This window comes from Epinephelus moara, chromosome 13, assembly GCF_006386435.1.
Source record: "Epinephelus moara isolate mb chromosome 13, YSFRI_EMoa_1.0, whole genome shotgun sequence".
Taxonomy (NCBI): domain Eukaryota; kingdom Metazoa; phylum Chordata; class Actinopteri; order Perciformes; family Serranidae; genus Epinephelus; species Epinephelus moara.
In genome coordinates, this window is record NC_065518.1 from 24,165,272 (window position 1) to 24,189,329 (window position 24,058).

Below are 24,058 nucleotides of genomic sequence, written 5' to 3' on the forward strand. Positions count from 1 at the left end.
ATGTATCTCTATGTGGGGTGGGAGGGTTGGGTTTTCTCTTTTCTTTTCTGTTTTGGATCTTTGTTGTTTTTAACCTCTGTGAGGCACTTTGTGTTACTGTAGTATGAAAAGTGCCATATAAATAAAGTTGATTTGATTTCATTTGATTTTGGAAGGTGAACAAAAAACTGGGATATTCACACTCAGAGCTAAAAACTTTGCAAATGCACACTCTTTGGGCCGTTACACACTGAGGGCGTTGTTTGTGTATGTGTGTTAATTAATTCATACATCAGTATATAATTTCCGGACTGTTGTTTTTTTTAGTGAGAACTTTCATGCAGAAAGCAAATATTGTGTGATAAAAAAGTGTTTTTTTGTTTTGTTTTTTTCCCCCCGAAAACAGGCTGATTTTTATTGATTTAGCCTGTTCACCACAAATTAAGGCATCAATCAGTCACATTGTATGGAACAGGATTCACCTCACACTGAGTGGGTTTACATGGACAGTTTAATTCCCTTTTCATTCACAATGAAAGTTCATTCCTATTAAAAGTGATCTTGTAAACATCTAATTCGAAATGAAAATGGCCAATGCGATTGAAAATTCAATCCGATGAAAGGGGCTGGAATATTCTGTTTCTAATTCCGAATAAAAGAATTCCTCGCACTTGTATACACTCATTCCTCTTTAAGTTCATTCCGGTCTTTCTGCGCATGCTCCTGTCCTTGCCCTTCTGGCACGATGACGTATATGGCGTGAGTAGCAACGGGCTGAGATAGAGCAGTCGGACTTGTTGCACTAACCGGTTTCCATTCAGCAAAGCACGGTCTTCTATCTCCCTTCTTCGACCTTCTACCTCCCTTCTCCTCCTCTACAGACGAAGCATTAGCAGAACAAGGTTGTTGTCGTACTTCTGCTTCAAGAATATAAGCAAAACAAAGCTGAAAAAGGCACTAAGAACGGCGTCGTCAAGCATCTTGTTATCCGGAGCGAGGACTACAGTGTTTTCTTCCGGTAAACATAAACACGTACAGTAACATCTGCCCCGCCCCCTATCCAATCAGAAACCTTCCCTGCCCCAAACCTTGCGCGGACCCGAATACAGGCGATTAAACTGATCTCCCGTGTAAACCCTCATTCGGAATGAATATTTCCCATGTAAACTACCTGGAAAGACTTTAATTCCGAATGATTTAATCCAGATTTATTTAATTCCGAATGAGAAGCCATCATGTAACTGCACCCAATGTCCCGATAATATCAGATCTTTTGATTGTATGTGTAACTGTTTACCAGAGGGAACTCAGATTTTCTCAGAGCATTTTGGTAAAAGGAAACTTCATAACTGGATGATGTTGAATCCATCTTTTTTTTTTTTTTTTTTTTTTTTTTAGGAAGGAGCTGGCGCAAATCTATTAGAACCTTTTACTCAGCAATTGTGTCAACTCTCGCAAATTTGTATTGCAGCCAGAATGAGTAGTTCTGATGCAAAGATATTCACAGGTGAATATTTAGCATTTTCCTGTTGTTTATTCATCATGCCCCCAATGTTTAAAGGCCTGTAGGATTGGGTTACGCTTGAAAAAGCTGTCCAACCACGTCGGAAATCCCTGTGAGTGGAGAGAGAGTGGAGGGAGACGTGATGTAGTTTAAATACGGGGATAATCTTCATTCTCTCCTGGAATTTCATTTATAGTGTTGGGCTTTTTTTTTCACAAGTTACAGAAACACTTGTGCCAAAGATGTAAAAAGAGAGCTGGAGGGAGAAGTTCAAATGTCGAAAAGGTGTTAGGGAGGGGTTCCCAAGCTATTCGACAGCTTTACACCTGATTGTTGGACTAGGGTCAGATTTGTTGTTAAATCACTCCCCATTTACTGTACACACCACTGGTCTGTTAGCCTTGTGAATTACTGCAACAAAGAAGGTAAATCTGGCTTTACTCGCACACTAGTGTTTCCTGTAACAAGGCACTCTAACCCAAAGTTTATCTTGATACAACTGCAAGCCAGCAAGCACTCAGATAAACATGCTGGCAGTAAATCAGACCCTTGAATGAATGGTGCATTGTTTATGAATTCATCATTAACCATATATCAGCCATTTGGTTGCACCAGCGTATAAAACGGATCATAAAAGAGGCTACAATATGAAATTTTGCTAAGTGTTTTTGTACGGCTTCATGACCCAGAAGCTGAAAACTTGCTGGAACGATATCCTCAAAATACACTTTATCCATTGAAATCCCTCTTTGTGGCTTTGTGGGAGCTTTGTGGTTCCACACTGTGCGTGAGTCTAAAGCCAGACTTGTACCTCCAGCAGAAAAACAAAGACAAGTGCCTCTTTCACTGTGTCACCGTGACTGGCTATCCTCCCACACACTCACACACATGCGAGCGCACACACACACACACACACGTGGGCAACACACTGAGAAGCCATGGGCAGCGTTGCCAAGTAGAGCCCGCTACCTCTTACAAACCTCATGTTTATGCAGACATTTTGTGTGTTTCTGGCTGACAGGGATGGGACTTTGTTGACACGCCACAGCAGCAGTGAGGAGATGAGTGAAAAGGAAGAGGAAAGCAGGGATGAGATGATATGAGGAAGTAGAAGAAATGAGAACATAATGAGAGGAGAAGAGCTCCATGACAGGTCTACAGTTGGGAGTGTTTTGAAGAGAGAAGGGGAAAAAGATGAAGAGGTGGAGGCAAACTAAGAGGAGGGAGGCATAAGTTGCAAAGTCAGCAGTCAGGAGACAGGTGTGTGTGTGTGAGCGTAGGAGTTCCTAGGTGAGAACCGCTGGTATCGGCAAGTTAGTTAGAGGGTGCGTGCATGTGTGTGTGTGTGTGTGTGTGCGTGTGCACTGTCCACTATGAGTTAAGATCCCAGATGGAATAGGTTCATATATCATTCTCCTAATGGCGTTGGCCCTGAGTCAAATCTTTGAGATATCTCCCTTTCTCTCTCATTATGACTTAACGACTTCAGGATCTGTCTCCATTTAGCTCTATTTTAGCTGGGCTGTCATAACTGTTGAGATTTACTGCAGAGCGACTCCTCCACTCCCACCGCATTTAGTAACCCAAACATGTCTCGGCCGAGCAGACGGCTGGATTAATAGTGAGATTTCGGTGTTTTCAAGCCACCAGGATGTTAATATCCTTTTCAGGTCCCAACACAGGGCTTTTGCTCCTGCAGCACACTCTTTACTTGTGAAGGCACTCTGCACTGCATTAAACCCATAAAATGTTCTAATATAAATGTTGATTTTGTGAGATGGTATCTGTAAAAGAGGTCATGTAAAAGCGTAGAGGAAGCAAAAATTTGTTTAGCAAAAGGAGCATGTCACAAGATAAGAATGTTTTTTATACTCAAACGGTGGTTACAGTGATTAATTCAAATATTTGCATGAAATTGAATATGTGGGCATGTGGAAAAATAACATTCAGAATGAAAGGTACAGACACAAGAGTGAGAGTATAAAGCAGTTTAGCAGGGATGGAAAAAAGTACCATATCCTCATAATGAAATGCAGTAACACTGATCATTTGCTGAAACTTTAAATTAAATTTGATAGAACTGGTGCAAAACACTGCTTAGGTAAAAGTCAGAAATGCCTCATTTAAAATGTACTCAGAAAAAAAGTGTGACTCAAAGTACTGAAATGTGATGCAGAAAGTACTTTTGACTAAAGCTGTTAAATTAATAACTGAAAGTTGGGCTGCAACTATTGACTATTTTCAGTATCAGTCTGTATTTTAAGAAATTGTGAAAACTGCCAAAACCTAGGATGACATTTTTAGTTTGCTTGGTCGTCCAACCGACTTTCCAAAGTCCTGATGGTACTAAATTTGCAGTTATATTAACCCCGAGCAAATTGGCTTGATTTCTCTCAAAACATGGGAAAAAGGCAATGAGCAGTGAGGGAAGAAATGACCCAAAACATTTGCAAGAAATTAGTAAAAAGAGAAAATTAAAAACAAGAAAATTGTTAAAAACAAACAAACAGGGAAATGACCTGGAAAAAGTGTATAAAAAATATTATAATTCTGTACCAAATTTAAAATATATCAATAATTAGAAATATATTTCCCCCAAGCTTTTTTCTTTTTTTACCTAGTTTTTTAATGTAAATAATCTTCTAAATCTATTAATGTTTTGCAATTTGTGGGACTTTTCTTTCAAATTTGTCCTTTTTTGCCGTGTTTTTGAAAGAAATCGCACCAGTTTGCTCAGAGTTCAAAGGTTGAAATACTTGTGAAAGACGTGAAAGCAGCACAAGAAAAGTGATGTCACTCCAGGTATCAAAGGGTTAAATTGAGAAAATCAACAAATCCTCATAAACAACTACTTAAATTTTGGGAATGCCCCAATTTACTTGCCTAAATGTAGATGAGAGGATTGATACCCCTCACTTTTATGTCCACTGAACACGCAGCTGCAGCCAGGAGATGGTTAGCTTAGCATAAACAAAGACGTTAAAGCCTAAGGATTCAATTCAGAATTCTTAATTTGTTCCTTAATTGTAAATTTAGCCAAGGGTGTTTTGCAAACACAAATACACACACAATATTATATTTCTTGCTGAGAGTGAAGGCCTTTGCACACTTAGTCCATTTTATCAGATCTGTTTTCATCTGAAAAAAATCATACTGATTCCGATGCGTTTTATTCTATTCTTCGTTGCGAAAATTCGTAATACATTACAAAGTGAAAAGACACATTTCCTCCTTTGCGCTCTCTCCACAAGAGTTGCCCATCTGGCTGTCATCACTTCGCCCCTGTCTTGCATTTGGCACCGCAGTTGCATGAGCTGTCCTCCCTCTCTGTCTCCACATTCTGTGTGTGGTCTACATCCTCCTCCTGATCATCATCATCCACCTGAATGTTACTATCTGACCTGCTTAAAGTGAGCTATCGGAGTTATGAAATGACTCAGTGCAACCCATTCTTCTGTCTTGGTTCGGCTGTGTCCTGTTGCCACATTTTCTTCACTGATTCTTGGTCAAACATCTCTAAAGGCTCTGACGGATGCGAAATCACAGAAAATCAAACCTGTTGTGAAAATTTTAATGACGGACGAAAGTTCCGGACCATATTTATTTTTAGACATGCCACAGTTTTGGACGAAAAATACAGACTCATGTGTGTAAAGGCCTTTAGATGAAAAGAACAATAAAACAACAATTAAATATGAAGCTACAGCCAGGACACATTAGCTTAGCATACAGACTAGGAACAGGGGAAAACAGCTAGCTTTGGTCTTTCCAAAGCTTAAAAAAATCTACTAGAACCTCCAAAGCTCCGTTATCAAAATGTCACATCTTGTTTGTTTCGTCGCCACAAAAACTGAAGTGAAAAAACAACAATGTGTGTTTTTGTGGAGTCTTTTTGGCCACAGAAGGGTCAAAATAAGTTTAAGAGTTTTCCAGTGCGTAGCCCAGCCCCCCTCAAAAACCTCAACTTGTCATTTCACTAGATTTTGTTATCTTTGGACACAGGAAGTCTAGTCTTTCCGCTAAACCAAGCCAAGCCATATTTAATGTACAGACATGAGAGTGGTAGGCTATAAATCTTTTCATCTAACTCTCAGCGTGATAGCTGAGCATATTTCCCAAAATGTTGAGTGTTTCTTTTAAAATGCACTGGTCTCTCCATGATGCATCACCATGTCAAAGGTGAGTGTGCAGGTCAGGGAACGCCTCATGCAATCAGAGTAGAAGTTAAACAAATTGACCGCAGATGACTGTTATTTGTCGAGGATCAGGGAGGGTGCTGAGGGTCGCTGCTATATCTGGACCTGAGCAGCAAGCGCCGTGCTGGGGAGGCCTGGCGGTCGATGGAGCCACACTCTAAAATAAACACACGCTCGTACTAAAATGATCCAAACAGGAACACTCATCCATCCAAGCCAGCCTTCATTAAAGTGGTCCGCCCAAGCTCTAATTATAGGATTACAGGGCAGCCAGCAGGACAAACACAGCAAGAGCCTCTGGTTGGATGCAGCTGCCCCAAAACACACTGATCACTGTACCTAGTGACCCAGGTATCCACCCACACGCATACACACACACTCCTGCTCAAACCCCAAACACTCATTTACACAGTGCCCGTCTTTTTCGCCTGTCCGCAGGACGTTGTACACACTTCTCAGAGTTTGAACTAACACTCACAGGCTAAACACATATACCTGGGTAAGTATAGTGCTGATGGTGTGCCTCCTTAACTGACTTAAAAATAACCCCAAGGTGGAGCAGCAAGGAGAGTCAGCCCCACAGTCTGATAGCAGAGTGAAGCAGACAGGGTCAGGAGAACTCTTCTCAATAACACCTTATTATAGCCACAGACAGTCTGGGCTTTTAAGATGTTTTAAGAGATGACCCTGGGGAGCCTGTATCACCACTTAAGAGTCCTGAATCGAGAGGGAACACGCATCCTTTCCTCTCTTTCCTTCTCTTAAGATATTTCGTAATCTGTAGGCAGCGCGCTCTGTTTTAGCCCCCTCATTCTTTTCGGTCCTTCATTCATTTCCTCTGGGGTTAGATCGGTAAATCAGTTTGCTGGTTGCTGATATGACCGAAATGAGGAAATGATTGAACCTGCCCACGTATAGGTTTGGCACACTGCAGAAATGGAAGTTAAACTCTTAGGAACTGGTCCCTCAATTTCAGTTTGGCTGCTGGCAGTATGGCTCAAGGAATGGTGGTTTGTCGCCCACCACTTTGGTCCAGTTAGCAATATCTCAACCATTACATTTTCTACAGATATTCATGGTCCCTAGAGGATGAATCCTACTGACTTTGGTGATCTTCTGACTTTTTCTCCAGTGTCACCAGCAGGACAAAATTTTCACTTATCCTGTAAAACATCTCAACATCTTCTGGATGGATGGCCCAGAATGTAATAGACATTCATGGTTCTCAGAGGATGAATCCTAGTGACTTTGGTTATCCCCTGTGTTTTTCTGTAACCCCTGATGAGGGTCACATTTGGCTGGGGTGGCATCATGAGGTGCTAATGGATTTTGACTAACTACTAATGGATTTCCATGGAATTTTGTACAGATATCAATGGTCCTCAGAGGATAAATCCTGAAGGAATACTTCACCCACAAAATGACCATTTATATATCAGTTAATCACGCTCGAATTCATGTAGTTTTGTGATGTTTTTGTTGCATGCCTCTGCGGAAAACTGTGAACCTATTGATTTATTGATTGACTGGGGACCGCGTTTAACTACAGAAAACCTATTTCAAAAGGGGGCGGCAGTAGCTTTGTCCATAGGGACTTGGCTTGGGAACTGGAGGGTCGTCGGAATGGAGTGTGGACTGGTAGCTGGAGAGGCGCCAGCTTGCCCCCTGGGCACTGCCAAGGTGCCCCTGTGCAAGGCACCCAGTCCCCAACTGCCTGGGGCACCTGTCCAACGCAGCCCCCTAACTCTGACTCAATCCCCTCAAGGATTAATAAAGTATATTTTCTATTTCTTCTTCTTTTTAAAACATCCATTTATAAACACTCACACAACTCGTGAAGTTTCACTTATCCAGTACCTTGCCAAACGTGTGCATTGTGGCTATAACCTTATTATTCACAACTGAACTGAAAGTGAAACTCATCTATGCTCTCTTCAAAGCCAAACTCCAATACTAAGGTTTTCTTTTTTTTTTTTTTTTAGCAAAAGTGTTGGTATAGTTAGATATATAGATATGATATTTTGCTGTTGTAAAGACTGGTCCCCAATCAGTTGATCAATAAATCAATATCACAAATTCAAGGTAACACGGCATGATTAATTGATTTACAAATGGTCATTTTGTGGGTGAAGTGTTGCTTTAATGGCACCATGAAGTTGACATTTGTGGTTCTGAATTAAATGTCTCTACAACCATTGGATGGATGTTTATGAAATTCGTTTCAGATATTTACATCCCCTTACACCCCCTTATGAAATATAAACATGTTGGTGATTCCTTAACTTGTCATTTAGTGGCACCATCAGTTTATGCTTTCATTTTTGACCAAATACCTGTTTAACCATTGACGCCACCATCAGCCTCAGCTGTACTTTGTGTTTTTATGCTTATTAGCAAACAGTATCATGCTAACATGCTAAAGTAAAATGTACGTAGTAAACCTTATACCAGCTAAACATCAGTGTGTAAGCATTGTCATTGCTGCTTTGCTCATAGCACCACTATGCTGAAGTACAGCCTTATCGAGCAGCTAGCATAATGCTAATAATCGTGATGTTTAACAAGTGTTTTTCTGCCCTTCAAAAAAGATATTTAAGGGAAACACTGATTTCTTGATATTTTATTTTATTCAACTATGTATTATATTATGTTTTATATTTTACTTGAAGTATTTATACTCACTGTTTTGTAAAATTTTGCACCTTTTACAATATACTGACATAAAATAATGGCTACAGGTAGCTTTAATTGTCAACTTACTGCCTGTGATTATACTAATGAGACCAAAACAGCCCACTTTAATTTACTGTTTTGTCATAATTATTCATGAAGGAATACATTGTACATTTTGTAGATACGGATATTACTGGTGGTAAAGAGCTGCCAAGATGTGTTTTTTAAGCCCTCGGGCATCATCTCGAGGAACAATGAATTCTCTATGAATATTACATTTCATCTAAACGAGATGCCAATTATTTTTATCAAGAACTTCCATCCGTCTGTAAGTAAGAACAAAGTAATGATCACAAAGAGAACGCACATCTCTCTCACACGTCCCTAATATGCAATCAAGCAGAATGTCAACCTTGCTTTGCGCTGACACCCACAAGTGATAATTGTGTAAACAAAAGGCGCATCATTCATTCAAACGCTATAAAGAAATAGATGAAAAGGGATGACAAAAGAATACAAACAGTATCAAGAAGAGCCACACTGAAAATAAAAGAACAGCCTCTTAGGGTGAGAGCAATTCAGAAACAAACATTTCAAAATGTCACCAGGTCTCCTGTGATTGTGGATGTTTTTACAGAAGTGATTATCATGCCAGTTTAAATGTGTGTGTTTACACATCTGGTTTCTGAACCGAGCGACTGTAAATGGAGGTGAGGAGGGGGCTGAAGGAGGAGGAGGAGGGTCGAGGAGACGGAGGAGCAGCGAGAACGGCGTGAGGCTTATTGGGGCCAACAGAGGGCATTGTTATCTGTAATATCCATTCAAATGTGCCGTATCAGATGCAGTGAGTGCGGCTCTGCTTGGGGATGGAAATTAGTCTTGTTCCCCACTCAGCCCTGGTCACGCCAAGGGCGACTTCAGACAAATGAATTTACTCAGACAATACATATGGAACACTGGCGATACAGAGGGGTGTATGAATGGCAGAAACAGTGGAGGGATGTGAAGCAGAGAGGTCTGTGCCTCAGAACGCCGTCCAGCCTGCAACCACTTTCTTTTCTCACAATACTAAACAGCTGTCAGCATTTTACTTCCATGCAGCCTCAGGGTGACTTTCATATTTCACATTTTAACTTCATGAACATTTTTTACAATTTTCCCAATGCTGCCATGGTCATTTCATTTTCATTGGTTACAACTTTCTGCCAAAACTCATGTGATAATAAATCAGATTAGCTACATATTTTTGTTCTGAAACATTTCCATGAAAAATAACATCCATGTGACGTGTTGTGGTGACTCAGCCTTAATTTGATAAACTCCTGCTTGAAACAGGATGTTAAAGGAAAAGTGTTCAAAATTTAGGGGGACTTAGTTGCATCTAACATTGAGGAGTGCAGATTGTAACCACCTGAAACTTCTCCCGTTCCTTCACTGTAAGTTGATCAGGAGGCTTTTAGCAGTAGGTGCATTTTGCACAGAGGTTTTGTCCTCAGGTCACATTTATAAAACAATGCGTAGGATCCATACTAAAAATGTACGTAAGAACAGAAGCCAAAAATGGTGTGCACCAAAAAATATTCAACAAATTCTACCATCAGGCTTCCACCTCACCATCTGCATCACCAATTTCCCATCTTGAAAATGTTCGTAAGCATGGGTCTCCCATCAAGTCTGTTTTTATACATCACAACTTCTGCGTGGGAAGTGGCTCACGCCTCTTTCAGGCCTTGTTTTGTGGGTACGAAATATTTATAAATGAGACCCCTGGTGACTTAAACCAGTAACATGGCTAAATAAAGCAGTTTTACCTTACAAATCGTTTTCTGACACTGTTTGGCATGTCGGAGACTGGCTGCTAGCCTAGCACCTGCTAATGTGTGCTCACCTTTTTTCTTTGATAACTTAAGGTCCAGACGTTCGGGAGGTTTTAAGCGGGAGCTGAATTAACCACAGAGGTCTCTACCTCTCTAAAACAAACTGACCTGGGGGTTTTAACCAATAAGAACACTGAATAAAGCAGTTTCACATCAAAAATCAGTGTTTTTCTGATGCTGTTCAGCTTTTCGCAGAGTTGCTGCTAGGTTTTTACTGAGAGCTGAGTTATCAACAGAGGTCACTACCTCTCCAGATAAAACAGACCTAGTGATGTAAATCAGTAAAAACAGAGTAACACAGTTTCACGTAAAAAACAAAATCAGAGTTTTTGCATCTGCCTCAGTCTCATGAACACGATATCTCAAAAATGTCTTGAGAAAACTTGCTCAAATTTGGCACAAACGTCCACTTGGCCTCAAGGATAAAATGATTAGACTTTGGTGTTTAAAGGTCAATAAAATGATTAAGTGATGAAGTTTTTAATTGCATGAACCCAAACAACTGTGATGTAACCAAACCTGTTTGTATTAGTAATGTAGGCCATGAAGTCACCAGCACAGATTTTAAAAAATCCAGTAAAAAACATAGCAGCAAGATAAAAAATAATATTTTTTTGATCTAGAACCATAAAACAGTTTCCCATTCATTTTTTTACACTAAATAGAGGCATGTTATGATATGGAATATCAGCCAACAAAATAAAACCGTCATCTTTCTTTTTGACTTGCATCACCTCTTGCCTGAATCTATGTGGCAGACTTTGTACAGTAGCAAAGCTCACCCTTCACCATGATGGTGCAGATAGGAACACGGATAGTGCTATCTTGCAATCCCCCTGTGCTATCTCACTGAGAGACACTGTGAAGTGTAGAGGACATAAATCTTGTGTATTTACGACCTGTGCTGTAGTCAGCTATCTGTTAGGATGCCCTGCCCTCCTCCTCCTCCTCCTCTTCTGCCTGATCTTGTCTGTGCAACGTCTAGGTGCTTTTAATACTGTTGTCACATATCAGAGGATGGTGTTTCATAATCAGGCTGTTATGTCACAGATTGCAATCACACAGAGTTCTGTCAAAAAAAGGCTTGGTCATAGAAAATAGACATGTTGTGCACAAAGGGTGTAATTTGACACTGGTAATCCCAGAGTTGGCTCCTTTTGTCTGCGGATTTGTTGTTTTCTCGCACTGCACTTTGTCACGACGGCTTGCATTCCTGCCCAGTAATAGAGTGAGATTATTAATTTGGAGTTGCAAATTGTCATCTCACAACAGTCCACTTCTATTACCAGATCTGAGGTGCTAATGTCATTTGACAGCATATAAAATGAGAGTAAAAAAAAAAGAAAAGAAGTGTTGACGTATCAGCCCAACAGCCCCGAGAGCGAGAGAATCCCGTTGATGCTGAAAAGCTCGGCTACAATTGCACAAGACGGGCCTTGTGAGGAACCATTGACCCATCGACTGCTGTGATCCATGTCTGACTGACATCAATACACATTCATCTCTGCTTGCTTCACCTCAGGCTAGTAGGCCACAGGCTACAGTGGCTGGCTTGAGATCTGGACAGGCAACAAGCATCACTTTGTCTTTCCATGCTTGCGCTATCACTGACATCAAACACCAGAGGAGGCGATCTGATGGACCTTTTTGCTTTGTTGGGAATTAGTCACTGTTAAAGGGCCCTGAAATGTCAGTGGTCAGTGTATCTTAAGTATGTAAACCCCCTATTACACAGTCATTTAGGGGAATACTTCCTCCAGCAGAAAAACAATGTTTTCCCTATGTCTAATACAAACGTCATTGCGGTGAAGCTGAATCTATTGTTAGCTTGACACCTGATGCTTCTTCCTGGAGTAAACCAATCACCTCCCAGTCAATGTGCCACAACACACACACACATATAGAGCTTCAGATTAGCAAAGACCTCTATGCTGCTGTTTTAATTTTGCTTCTATATCAGCTTCATTAACATTCACAACTAATGTTTTGTTCCACTGGGTAAATCCCCCTACTGAGCCTATCTTAAGCCATCTCCACTCTTCTGTCTTATAAATCTATTCTGTGTTAGTACAAGAGCCACCACCATCTCCATCTCCCTCTCTCTCCCTCTCCCTCTCCCTCTCGCTCTCTCTGGGCTCTTTTTAATTATAAACTAATCTAGGGAGGTAATCACAGACAGCATGATCACTTACTCATGCATATATGCCATACTATGAAATGCAGGCTGTTTATCGCCCTGCCTCTCCCGCCTGTTTACAGCCACCGTGGATGCAGCCATAATGCCGTGGCAATTAGCCGTAAAAAGGAAACATTAGTGCAATGAATGGCAGTGGCGGATCTTTGTATAAGCAACACTCAAAAAAGACAAACATAAGGGCAAAATTATCTAAATATGTAGTGCTAACGGTTGGTCTGTAGAAGACAAACAACATTAAGTCCATCTAGTTCATCAGTGGATGAGCATCACAGTCAGAACATAGAGTACGGAGGTAGATTTGCCTCAATATTATTTGTGTGAATAGAGCGTCAATCAGTGTGTCAATGTGTAATCTGTAAACATAAAAACGACTTCCACAAAAAGAAAATAAGATTGGAAAACTCAAAAAGTTATTTTGCAATATAAAACGGATCTGAAAATACACAAACAAATTCAATGCGTGAAAAAATATGTGAATACATTTAATTATTTTACAGATAAATAAAAACATTTACAACTCTTGAAGAGATATCTGTAAATCCATCAAATCAATCTGTTTTTATTTATGAATCTCAATTTTAACCCTTGCAGATTTTAATTTTATGCACATTTTTTTTAAATTATTTTTTTAATTTATATTTTTAATCGGGTTAATATTTGCAATTTTTATTTTTTATTTTTTGTAAGCTTCGAAAGCTTACAAAACAAACAAACAAACAAAAAAAAATTGAATCAAGTCGAAATCAAAGCTTTTGATTTACCAGTCCATCTACGTCCCAACCCTCACCTATGGTCATGAGCTCTGGGTAGTGACCGAAAGAATGAGATTGCAGATACAAGCGCCCAAAATTAGTTTCCTCCAAAGGGTGGCTGGGCTCAGCCTTAGAGATAGGGTGAGGATCTCAGACATCCGGAGGGAGCTCAGAGTAGAGCCGCTGCTCCTTCATGTTGAAAGAGGTCAGTTGAGGTGGTTCGGTCATCTGATCAGGATGCCTCCTGGCCGCCTCCCGCTGGAGGTGTTCAGGGCGTGTCCAACTGGTAGGAGGACCTGGGGCAGACCCAAAACATGCTGGAGGGATTACATGTCTCATCTGGCCTGGAAACGCCTTGGGGTACTCTAGGAGGAGCTGGAAAGCGTTGCTGGGGAGAGGGACGTCTGGGGTTCTTTGCTTGGCCTTGGGTTGGTGGATGAAAATGGATGGATGTTTGTTTGTTTTTTGTGTGTTTGTGGAAGGTGTTTTATATTTACAGATAACACATTTACTCAAGGATCGTTGACCTCCTCACACAAATAATACTGACACAAATCTATCTCCATTCTCATTAGCTCTTTGTAAATACCCAAAGTATACAAGATAATAGAAATGATATTTGTTGTGGGGGGGGTGCTGCTGGAACTCGCCTAGGGCTCTGAATGTGCTCAGTCCGGCACTGCTGTCTGGACACTGGGGAGTGCTGCCTTTGGTTTGTATGGCAGGTTTGTTGCTTTATGACTTCATGTGGTATGTAGGCTAGAGGTGGTGGAAAAAAAGCCCGTAGTTGGTTTAAGTTCTGTTTTTCTTGGTGCTTCGTGGTTTTCATTTCATGCACGGCAAGTCTTTTTTTTTTAATTTTGGAAATTTGTTTGTATATTTGTAGATTGGGTTTGCAATTTCTTTTTTTGTATTTGTGGAAGGTGTTTTTATATTTCCAAATTACACATTTAAGCAAGGATGGTCGATAGCCTCACATAAATACTATTGAGTAAAATCAATTTCCATACTAGAGTATTTATAAGTATGGTGGAGAGGATATTTGGAAAGCTTCAGAGTAAGAGAAAATGAAAAGGCAAACAAAAAAAGAGGATGAAATTTGCAAGATGTATTACTCATTATTTGTTAGTTTTGTTGATTTATCATTACCTCTTTGTATAAATATACAAGATAATAAATTAATAATATTTTGTGGGGGGTATTGGGGCTTGCCTTCAGGGCTCTGAATGTGCTCAGTCCCCGACTGATGTCTGGACACTGGGGAGTGCTGCCTTTGGCTTGCATGGCAGGTCTGATGTTTCATGTGCTATGTAGGTTAGAGGTGGTAGAGAAAAAAAAAGCCTGGAGTTGGTTTAACTTCTGTCTTTCTTGGTGCTTTGTGGTTTTCATTTCATGCGGCCTTTAAACATTATTGAAGATGTGATTGGTGCTGAGTGGCAGCAGTGCAGGATGGAACTGGATCCTCAGACTGATGAGCGGTCTAATAGGCCTGTCTAATGTATCATCGATGGATTGACTGCCGTCTCGGAGGAGACATTTCAGAGGGATTCCAGGAGATGAATTTCAGACAAAAAAAAGAGAGAGCAGCTTAATATTGGCCAGTGGAAAGACGCCCTCTTCTTGCGCAGCCGGGATGTGCAGGGAGGATTTATTCCAAGAGGAATACAGACGAGCAGTTATATGCTTCACATGGTCGCTGCGTCTCTCTCACTATCCCTCTCCCTCTCTCTCTCTTCTCAGCCAATCTGCGCACAGTGACGCTGCGCAAAGGCTGGATCTAGTCCTGGCTTCATCATCATATTTAACACACCCACCCAGATTCACACATGCTACAAGAGGTGCAATCTCCTATCCCGCTTTTACTCCTAGAGGTTGCCTGGCCCCTGCGGGAGGATCTCTGTCTCCTGTTACCTGTGCGAAGGATTCCGTTGGCTCGCCTCGGGTCATTAAGTCGGGACTCGGTGTGACAGAATTTACGCATCCCGGAACACCGAGGTGGATGAGAGCACACACTACTTTTCGGGGACTTTCCCGAAAAGCGTTTAAAATGTGAAGAGCTTGCACTTCGTTGTACGTGTTTCTCAGTCCCAGCTGATCCACGGCTGCTCTCTCCCCGCACAGGATCGAGGTTGGATGGTGAGACCGATGCGCGCCCTCGAACCTCTTGGACACGCACGTTTAACGGATCATTTATCACAGCTGCTTTTGGATCCTACTCACTTGTCCGCTGCTCCTCCTGAAATATTTGGTGGTCGACAGTAGATCGGCAGTGTGAAGAGGATGTGGCTTGCGCAAATCGACCGATGGTCTGAACCGACTCGACGTGTCATACCTGGACGCTTGCGGATGATTTTGCGCTTCTGAAACCCCCCGGACTCCCCGTGCGCACAAAGCAGGACTCTGATGTTGAAAATACAAAGGCTGAACACTGAATCCTTTACTCAAGACGACAAGTGAAGATGGCTCCTACGTGTTTAATGTATATTTCATTAGATTGGCGTCCAGTCTAATAAACATCATCAGCGATGTAGTCAGCCTGTTCATCTGCGTGCTGATCATTTGCAGTAAATACTCACATCTGCTCAAACGGGAGACCATGAAGATGATCCTCTTGCGCAAATTCCGGGTTCTGATCCTCATGGTGTTCCTCATCGCATGCTCCATGCACATAATGATAGACTTGTTACCCAAGCTGGAGAGGCACGGCAACAGCGGCTGCTCGTGCTCCCACACGCCGAGCGAGGAGCCTCAGAGCTGGGTGAAGCAGAGCTGGCCTGACAAGCACACGCTGCGGATCCTCCAGGACTTCAGCAACGAGCCCAGCTCCAATGTTTCCTCCCACTCCCTGGAAAGGATCCCGGTTACAGGGGACAAAACGCAGGCTCTCAGGAGGCTCGAGCATCTCGGGCAGCGTGGTGACAGGAAGAGACAGTTCATCCAGGACGCCACGGTGACCAAGAACATGCCGGTGAAAGGTTCAAGGTTGTCGGCTCTCTATGAGCATCCCTTATATAAAAGATCCCTGCCACCTCTCACAGACGAGGACACGCTGTTCAACGTCAACACGGACATTAGATTTGACCCCAAAGCTGCAGAGGATCAGACATGGTAAAGCTCATGAAGTCACTTTTGAAAGCACCAAATCTAATGCAACAAAAGCTTTAAATAAACATTTAACCATTTCATCAAAACAAACAAGGGCTTATAGCTCTGTGCAATCACATTATTATAATTCTGCATGGGCTGTTGCACAACACCTGTCACTGTTTACAAAAAAAAGTCCTCTTTACCTTTTACCCCCTTTTCCTCTCCTCTCCCAGGAATACTGAAGGCAACATAGATGAGTTTGGCCCAACAGGGGAGCTGACGTCTGATTCCTACCCCAACTGGCTCCGCTTCCATGTTGGGATTAATCGATATGAGCTGTACTCCAGACACAACCCGGTCATCGATGCTCTCCTGAAGGACCTGGTCACCCAGAGGATCACCAGTGTGGGTGAGTCATGAAAAACAGAGGGGGTGACTGGATACCAAAAGCCTGCAGGAGGGCTGCGGTGCACAGATGGAGCATCAAAATGACAGTTTACTCTGAAGACACAGAGCTGATAGTGCAGAAAATAGTTTGCACTTTATTAAGCTGACACACATCATCATGACATATGTGTTTGGGGTGTGTTGAGGTATCAGGATGTGTGCTTATATTGCCATGGGACACCAGCTGGAGGTTGAATAGTTTACACACCTTTGCGACCCATAATAAAGAAGCTTCTAGGGAGTCCAGTGTTTTAAGGGAACAGATATTCAGCTCATGGGTCTGTGCTGTAGTGTCTATTTGTGTCTGTGTGTGCTGTTCAGAGGGCAAAGTTCAGTTTAAATAGTCTGCTGTATGACAGTCAACAGTGCTGCCAGATTATACTGATGCCAAGCAGAGCTTCAACCCAGCCTACTGTCGTAAAAGTAGCCTCATTTTTAATTTAGCAGAGGTTATTTTTGTCCAGCATTGTGCACATATGAAATAACACTTGGCATTTGAAAGTCTTAAGTCAGGTATGTGATCATATTTCGTACATTTTTTTCATAAAACAACACAGATAACAGTCCCAAATACCTGCAACCAGACAACAGTGAACCTTTTATCTTGATAGTAGTGTAGCATCTGATAATGGACGTTATTGGATTTGTCCTGTGGTGCTAAGAAGAAATCTGCCCCCTCGGATCCTCGCTGATATGTTTCGTGTTTTGCGGCTGAATAGAAGTAAAAGCAAAACTGAAGTGTTCACAAGACGCACCTATGGTCTTCTGTTTTATTCGCTTAATTAGATGAACAGTATTTAAAAATCAGGGTTAATAAGGGATTAATAAATGGCTATACAAGGCTTCTATGATAGTGCCATGACTTTTTAACATTTGAAAAGGAGAAGTTTGCTGCGTATTTCTAACTAAAATGACAGTCAGGCCTAATCTTGATAGCTAGAGAGTACTGACTGGTCTTTTAACTATGCGTTTTTGTAAAGGGAAATGCCTCAAATGGTACAGGAATTAGCCCCACTTATCACCAGCAGTCCAAGACAAAATTTACCTGCCAAACAGGGTGTAAAACAGCCCAATCTGGTAACACTGAGTGTCAGTGTAACAGGAAGCTAAAGAGGAATGTGTGCCTCTAAAGTACGTCTACATGTTAAGAGTGAGAGGAGCTGCTGTTAAGTAATGGACAGCTATGCTCCTCGTCGCCACAGGCGCTGACGCCATGAACACACACTCAAGCACACAGTATGTATGGAGATGGAAGTCAGCTGCAGGCTATCGTACGTCAGCGCAGAATCTGCTCGGCCTGCTCGCTACTACTGCTTTACCAGGCTGAAGGAATAATCAGATCCCACGATCTCCCCTCGTGTATTCCCAGAAAGCGTCACAGCAGAATGTATGAGATCACCTGGTCTCTATGCAAATCACACAGCTACACATCACGGTTTGATTCATATCAAACACTGTGGCTTTTCATTTGATTGGCACGTGCACTGTGAATTTCTGCAGAAAGCCTGCGCTGCAAGTAGATACCTGACAGAGGCGATAATCCACACTGGGGCCGTTATATGGAATCTCTCTCTGCTTTTTTTTTTTTTTCTTTTTCGGGGGATTGTCTTCCTTTTTTGGCTCAGTCCAGCTCCCACATTCCAAGAGTGCTTGTCGACTCAAGGTCGCCCATCTTGTGCTCGCTGTGAAAAGTGATTGCAGATTTCAGGTTGGTCTGCCAATGACAAAACCGTTACTGGCCTTTAGCTAAAGATTGTATGCTTATCTGGGAGTTGGATTGGCTGTTTATAAAACTAGCATCCATGCCTGGTCACTTAAAGGAAGAAATTCTTTCTTTCATTACTCTGTCTACTCGAGATGTTCTGATTTTCTCCCTCTTGCTTTCTGTCTCTCAGGCTGGGTGGATAGAGGAAGCAGTTCTCAGCGTCTCTAGCCAGCTAAATACATGGTGGCTCTGTAATTACAGAGCCTTAACACAGGCCTGGGGCAGAATACCAATAGAAGGCAATAGCAGTCGGTCATTATCTAAACTCAAGGATAGGAGTGCTTGTATGTATTATACAGTACAACCTCCTTTGAGCAGCGTTCATCAATGGGGACATAGCGTGCGAAAGCAGCAGATAGGATGAATGTTATTACAGATGACAGTGAAAGTCTGTCACTCGATGCGACCAAAGAGACAAATGTAAACATAAAGTCTCCACAAATATGGTTTGCGTACTGTGAGTGGAGGTTGAAATACAGTTCCTATCAATTACAGTTAGTTTTTCCTTTATTTAAAATGCCTCCACACACCCACAGAAACGCTCCTCACACAGAGGCAGGTGAGCTGAGGCGGACATTGATCCTTTCACTTGTAATTTCTTCCTCTGTAAACATTTTTCTTGTCCTCATGATTCCCATATGTAAAAATAAATGAGAGCATTGATTGAGAAAGGTTGTTGTTTGGCGAAAGGCCACCGAAACACCGCTCTCAATCGATCCGTTTCAAGAAAGAAACAGGCACGGTGGCTGCTTTGCTCTTTTTAGTGAATTTTGCTGTATTTTAGCCCTGTATAGTCCTCGCCCCAGCGCTGAGCCCAGTCCCACGAGTGACTTTAGACTGCATTATCATGTACAAAAAGGGAGAAAACATGAAGGATAGGAGGATGAATAGAAACACAAAGAGGCAGAGGGAGATAGAGATGGACCCTCCGGAGAATACACAGAGAGAGAGTAAACAGCGGAGGAACAGAGAGCGCCGGGCGAGCACTGACTGTCCTTCACCCCCTCACTCTCCCTTCCCATCAAACAAACACTGTGACATCAGTGCTCGGTCCTTTCAGAGCACAGGAACATACACACACACAGACTCCAAACACACATCTGTGCACATTTAAAAGCTCAAATGCACAACAGTATGCTTCAACAACATGATTTCAGGCTTCAGGTGTACAATGACATGTCTCTGAAATGTGAAATCAAATCGGTTTCAGTCAAAGCCTATTTTATTATGTGTTTGGACGCATGGTTAGTCTTTTATGGCTGAGCTTTCTGTATTTTCTTATATCACACTCTACTGCTCAACACACTTTTGGTTGGTTAATGTGCATGTTAATGTGTCTGTGCTTGTTACTTAATTTAGATGAAGTTATGAAGCCCCGTGAGCATATTAGTCTTTGACCGTGCTTAACATGCTTATCGTGCTTATAAGGGGAGGACAATATGGTCACAATCTATCACACTATATGTAATTTTATAACACGATAAGGGTACATATCATGATATAGTAATTGCTCTGTATATTCAACTAAGAAATGGTTTAAAAAGAACCACTGTACTTAATCGCATTTGATTATTTTCTTCTTTTATTTGCAACTTTATACAAGCAAATAAAATACAGCTGCCTCATGAGACAAAACTTGAGTTAAAAACAAAAGACTCAAAACAATAATTTCAAGTGTTACAGGTTTTTGTATTTATAACGTCTCTCTCTCTCTTGCTCCATTTCTGCCCAAATCACGTTACCTTAAGAGGCAGCTGGATTCACGATATCAGGCAAGAATTCAGTCCTAGTTTGCTACATAGCCCCGAATAGCTCCTGCAGTAGAAACGGTATTGCCAAAATCTCTACTGGTAGCCTATAGGTCGACTGTCATAACGCCGAACTCCAGTGCTTAGCTTGTTGTTCTTCTATTTTCCTACAATGGTTCTTTGGCATTCTTTGGGGAGAAAGTTTTTCAGTAAACAGTTGAAATGAAGTACCTTGACTACAGATTTATCATGTGTCAGCTGCTTGGACTCAGATTAACAGGGCATTTTCAAGTTAAAGACAGAGCCACAATAACTTGGTAGAATTGTCCAACATTCGCCTATCTATGCCAATGATTGGACATAAAGATGGACAATCCATTTTCACTTCCTTCTACTATAAAAATGGAAGTCAAAATAGTCAGTGATGATGTCATTTGGAGTACAGTCTGTGCAGTGGTGATCTCCGCGGTATCGAGTTCACACTGTCCGACCAATTGCGAGCAGCACCATTGATTGCGGACACTTGATTGACACGTAACGCTGTCAATCATGATGTCAAACCTTTTAAAGTATCAAATAACCAGTTAAAACCAAACTCATGAGAAAAATGAACACTTAAACGTACATCAATGTAATTAGATCTACCTTAAATGACAGAAACCATCTTTGGGAAAACTTTATTGGATGTGCACTTTGATTTTTTACTTTAGCCCCTGTCCCATCCGCTAACATGGAGGAGGCGATTGAGATGTTTCAGCTTCACTTTTGGGGAGCTGGTTGGACAAAATCAATTTAAAAACATCACACTGGCTTTTGGGGATTTGTGCTGGTCTATTTTCTGTATTTTTCTCATATTTTATTGGCTAATAATTTTTCTCAGTGCAGAGCTTCTGTGGAGGGGAAAACAAGTTAATACCTGAAGTACAGGCAAATGCAAAATGGCTAAGTTGCAAAATCGAATCGGCAAAAGTTTAGCACTGGTAGAAAAAAAAGGAAATGAAGGCAGTGAATGATTTATTCAGTTGTTCATTATGATGTCAGACAGTTAGCAGCCCACTTAGCTTACCTAAAAACTATAGTTTGGCTAGTAGAACTCGGCAAAGCTAACTAGCTAACACCACTAGCTAACATAGGCCAATTTCTTGTCAAAGTTCAAACTGTAAGCCCAGTTATGGGCTCATTTCTTTGGTATAACTAAAACCATATTTTATAACAAATATTCATAGCCGTTTTCAGATAATGTGTTGTTAATGGCCGTGTTGTCTGTTTCACTTCAACAGCAATGAAGTCCGGAGGCACTCAGCTCAAGCTCATCATGACCTTCCAGAACTACGGCCAGGCTCTCTTTAAACCCATGAAGTAAGTGTCGTATGCGTTTATAAAGTAGTTCACGCTACCTCTATTGTCCCTGTGGTTAAACTGCCCTCTCATCCCTCCTCCTTTACCAGTGTCGGGTCCACTCTTTAAGAAAAAGCAATCTCTTTCGTATCGTGTTAAGGCTTGAGTGCCATTTCAGCATAAAACACCAACTATGCAGCTTTCTACCTCCAATGACTTCCTTTTCGCATCCCGCCGCCTACTCATTCTCCTCACAACATCAATCTCATTTCCTCATTCTCCTCTCTGGCTATATCAAATTGCTTTCATTTCAGCACAACCTTGATACTCGACTGAAGGCCGACATCATTCTGCTGTGTCAGAGCCAAATGTTGAGTAGGCATTTCACCTCACAGGGCTTTCAGGTGACAGTGCACATCCTTTAGTGGCCATATTGGAGGTCCTAAGCCTTGATGACTGATTCATCTGACCATTTTGTTTTGTGTTTTGATAACCATCTAGTCGGCCAAATGTCACTGTCGTGTTGTCAACATGTGATTTGCGTGTTTGCTTGCTAAAACTTACAACCCATAAAAAGTCCAAACAAAATGTAGAACCATGATCTTTTCAGACTATTTGCTTTCACTTGAATAGCTGCAGATGATTGCATATCAGGATTATTTAATGTTAATTGTTTGTCTTTACAGTTTCAATGTAGATCTTTTTAGCCTGGGCAATGTTGGTCGTTTGGTTGAGGATGAATCCTAATGACTTTGGTCATCCACAGTGCCACCATGAGGCTGTGTTTTTAAGTTAAACGTCTCAGCATCTATAGGCTGGATAACCATGAAATTTGGTACAGAAATTCATGTCCACTTCAGAATGAATTGTAATAACTTTGATGATCTCCCTGACTCCATTCCTATGTAGTGCTATCATTAGGTCCAAATGCTAAAGTCTTGGTGAAGCAAAATAAGAGACTTCTTTCCTAACACAATACACGTCAGTAAATACTTATTTAAAACTTGTGAAAACACTGTGAACTATACCGCACTGCATTGTGAAGTTAGACTGTTGTCAAGTATTTTTTGAGTGGGCCTGAAATCATGGCTTGGTGACTCACTGAAGCAATCCTTATCATCCAGCCTTACATTCATAGCATCAGTGTTGTTTTGTTCACCCGCTGTGTGTAAGTGGAGTGTGTTTCCTACGTTCAACAAGCTCTTTTAGCTCTTTCAGTAATGTCATGAACTCTGTTAAATACCACAATCATATGATCACAGACAAAAACAGCTGTCATACAACATACCTTTCAGTCTTTCACCCCGAATTGGCTACCCAGCCCACCGGCAGTTGCTTCTAGCTGCTGTGGGTGTGTACTCTGTGCTAACAGAAGCTGCTTCTAGCTGCTAAACGAGAGTCTGTCGCTGCACAGTGGCTAACTAGACATTTCTCCGGTGTTTCAGAGCAGAGAATACGGCAAAGTTTTTCACAATTTTGAAACCTAATTTTATGTACTTTGCCATTTTCTTTTTTGCTGTATTTTTACTGCCTTTACTTTTAAGCTCATATCACAGTCATTATAAAGGCTACATACACATGCTATATCTTGATTTCAGGACAATCTGGGCAATCCAGATTTGCCATCATTCCATGAACTTCTATGTGCCTGTATTTTATATTAATTTTTATATCAATGAAAAAAAATCTGTGTTACTAAATTCTTACACTTTTACATGTATCTCACCATAGCACGGTGGAAGTTGACATATTCTGCCATATCTGAAGAGGGGAGACTCTCTGGAATCTGGTAATATAAGAACATTCTGTCACTTCACAGCTGTCCAAAACATGTGGTTTGTGCCAGGCGGACATAATTGTAAAGAAATTCGTCAGGTTTTTATTTTGTAGACAATTGATCTGTATTTATAGCGTGATGGGATGACAGCACAATGATGTGTTTGGTATCATCGGAAAGCTCCGGTCCTGCGCTTTCATGTGATATACGTGTGCGTGTAATATGCATTTCTGTGCGACCTTGCATTCACGAGTAATCCATCCAAGAGTAATGTGTGTGCAAAGCTGTATGAAAGCTTTGTTATACATAATTTTAGTGTAACTTTATAATTTTTTTTCCTTGTGAAAAGATTGGACTACCGACAAGTGCTTGGTCTTGTCGGAAAGCTGTGGTTACGCTATTTCACGTGATATTAAGTGGCTTCTCGCTATGACGCATGGATGCGGAGAAAATCCATAGAGAAGAACAGGTGTGAATTTGGATGCACTTTGCGTTCTTCGGGCCCATAGGGTAAAATATTCAAATTTGGCTTGATGGTTATTTACAAACTTTTGTGTGACATTTGTGACATTTTATTGCTTTACCAGCACTTTAGCTTGTCCATTACTTTTGTTTATAACCAAATATCAGGATAACTAACCACACTTAGCAGATGTTAGCATGCTAACACACTAAAAATGGCGAACATGGTAAATATTATACTTGCATGTCACTTGGA

At 41.4% G+C, this 24,058-nt stretch overlaps 1 protein-coding gene across 1 annotated transcript in view; it reads left to right on the forward strand.

Moving 5' to 3' along the window:
* Positions 1-14,187: 14,187 nt before the first annotated feature.
* fam20cb (FAM20C golgi associated secretory pathway kinase b) overlaps positions 14,188-24,058 on the forward strand; it is a 65,876-nt gene continuing 56,005 nt past the window's right edge. The window contains exons 1-3 of the mRNA XM_050059837.1: positions 14,188-16,286; positions 16,499-16,674; positions 21,506-21,584. Of these exons, the coding sequence (XP_049915794.1) occupies positions 15,775-16,286; positions 16,499-16,674; positions 21,506-21,584 (767 nt within the window). The 5' untranslated portion in view covers positions 14,188-15,774. The remainder of the gene's footprint in view (positions 16,287-16,498; positions 16,675-21,505; positions 21,585-24,058) is intronic.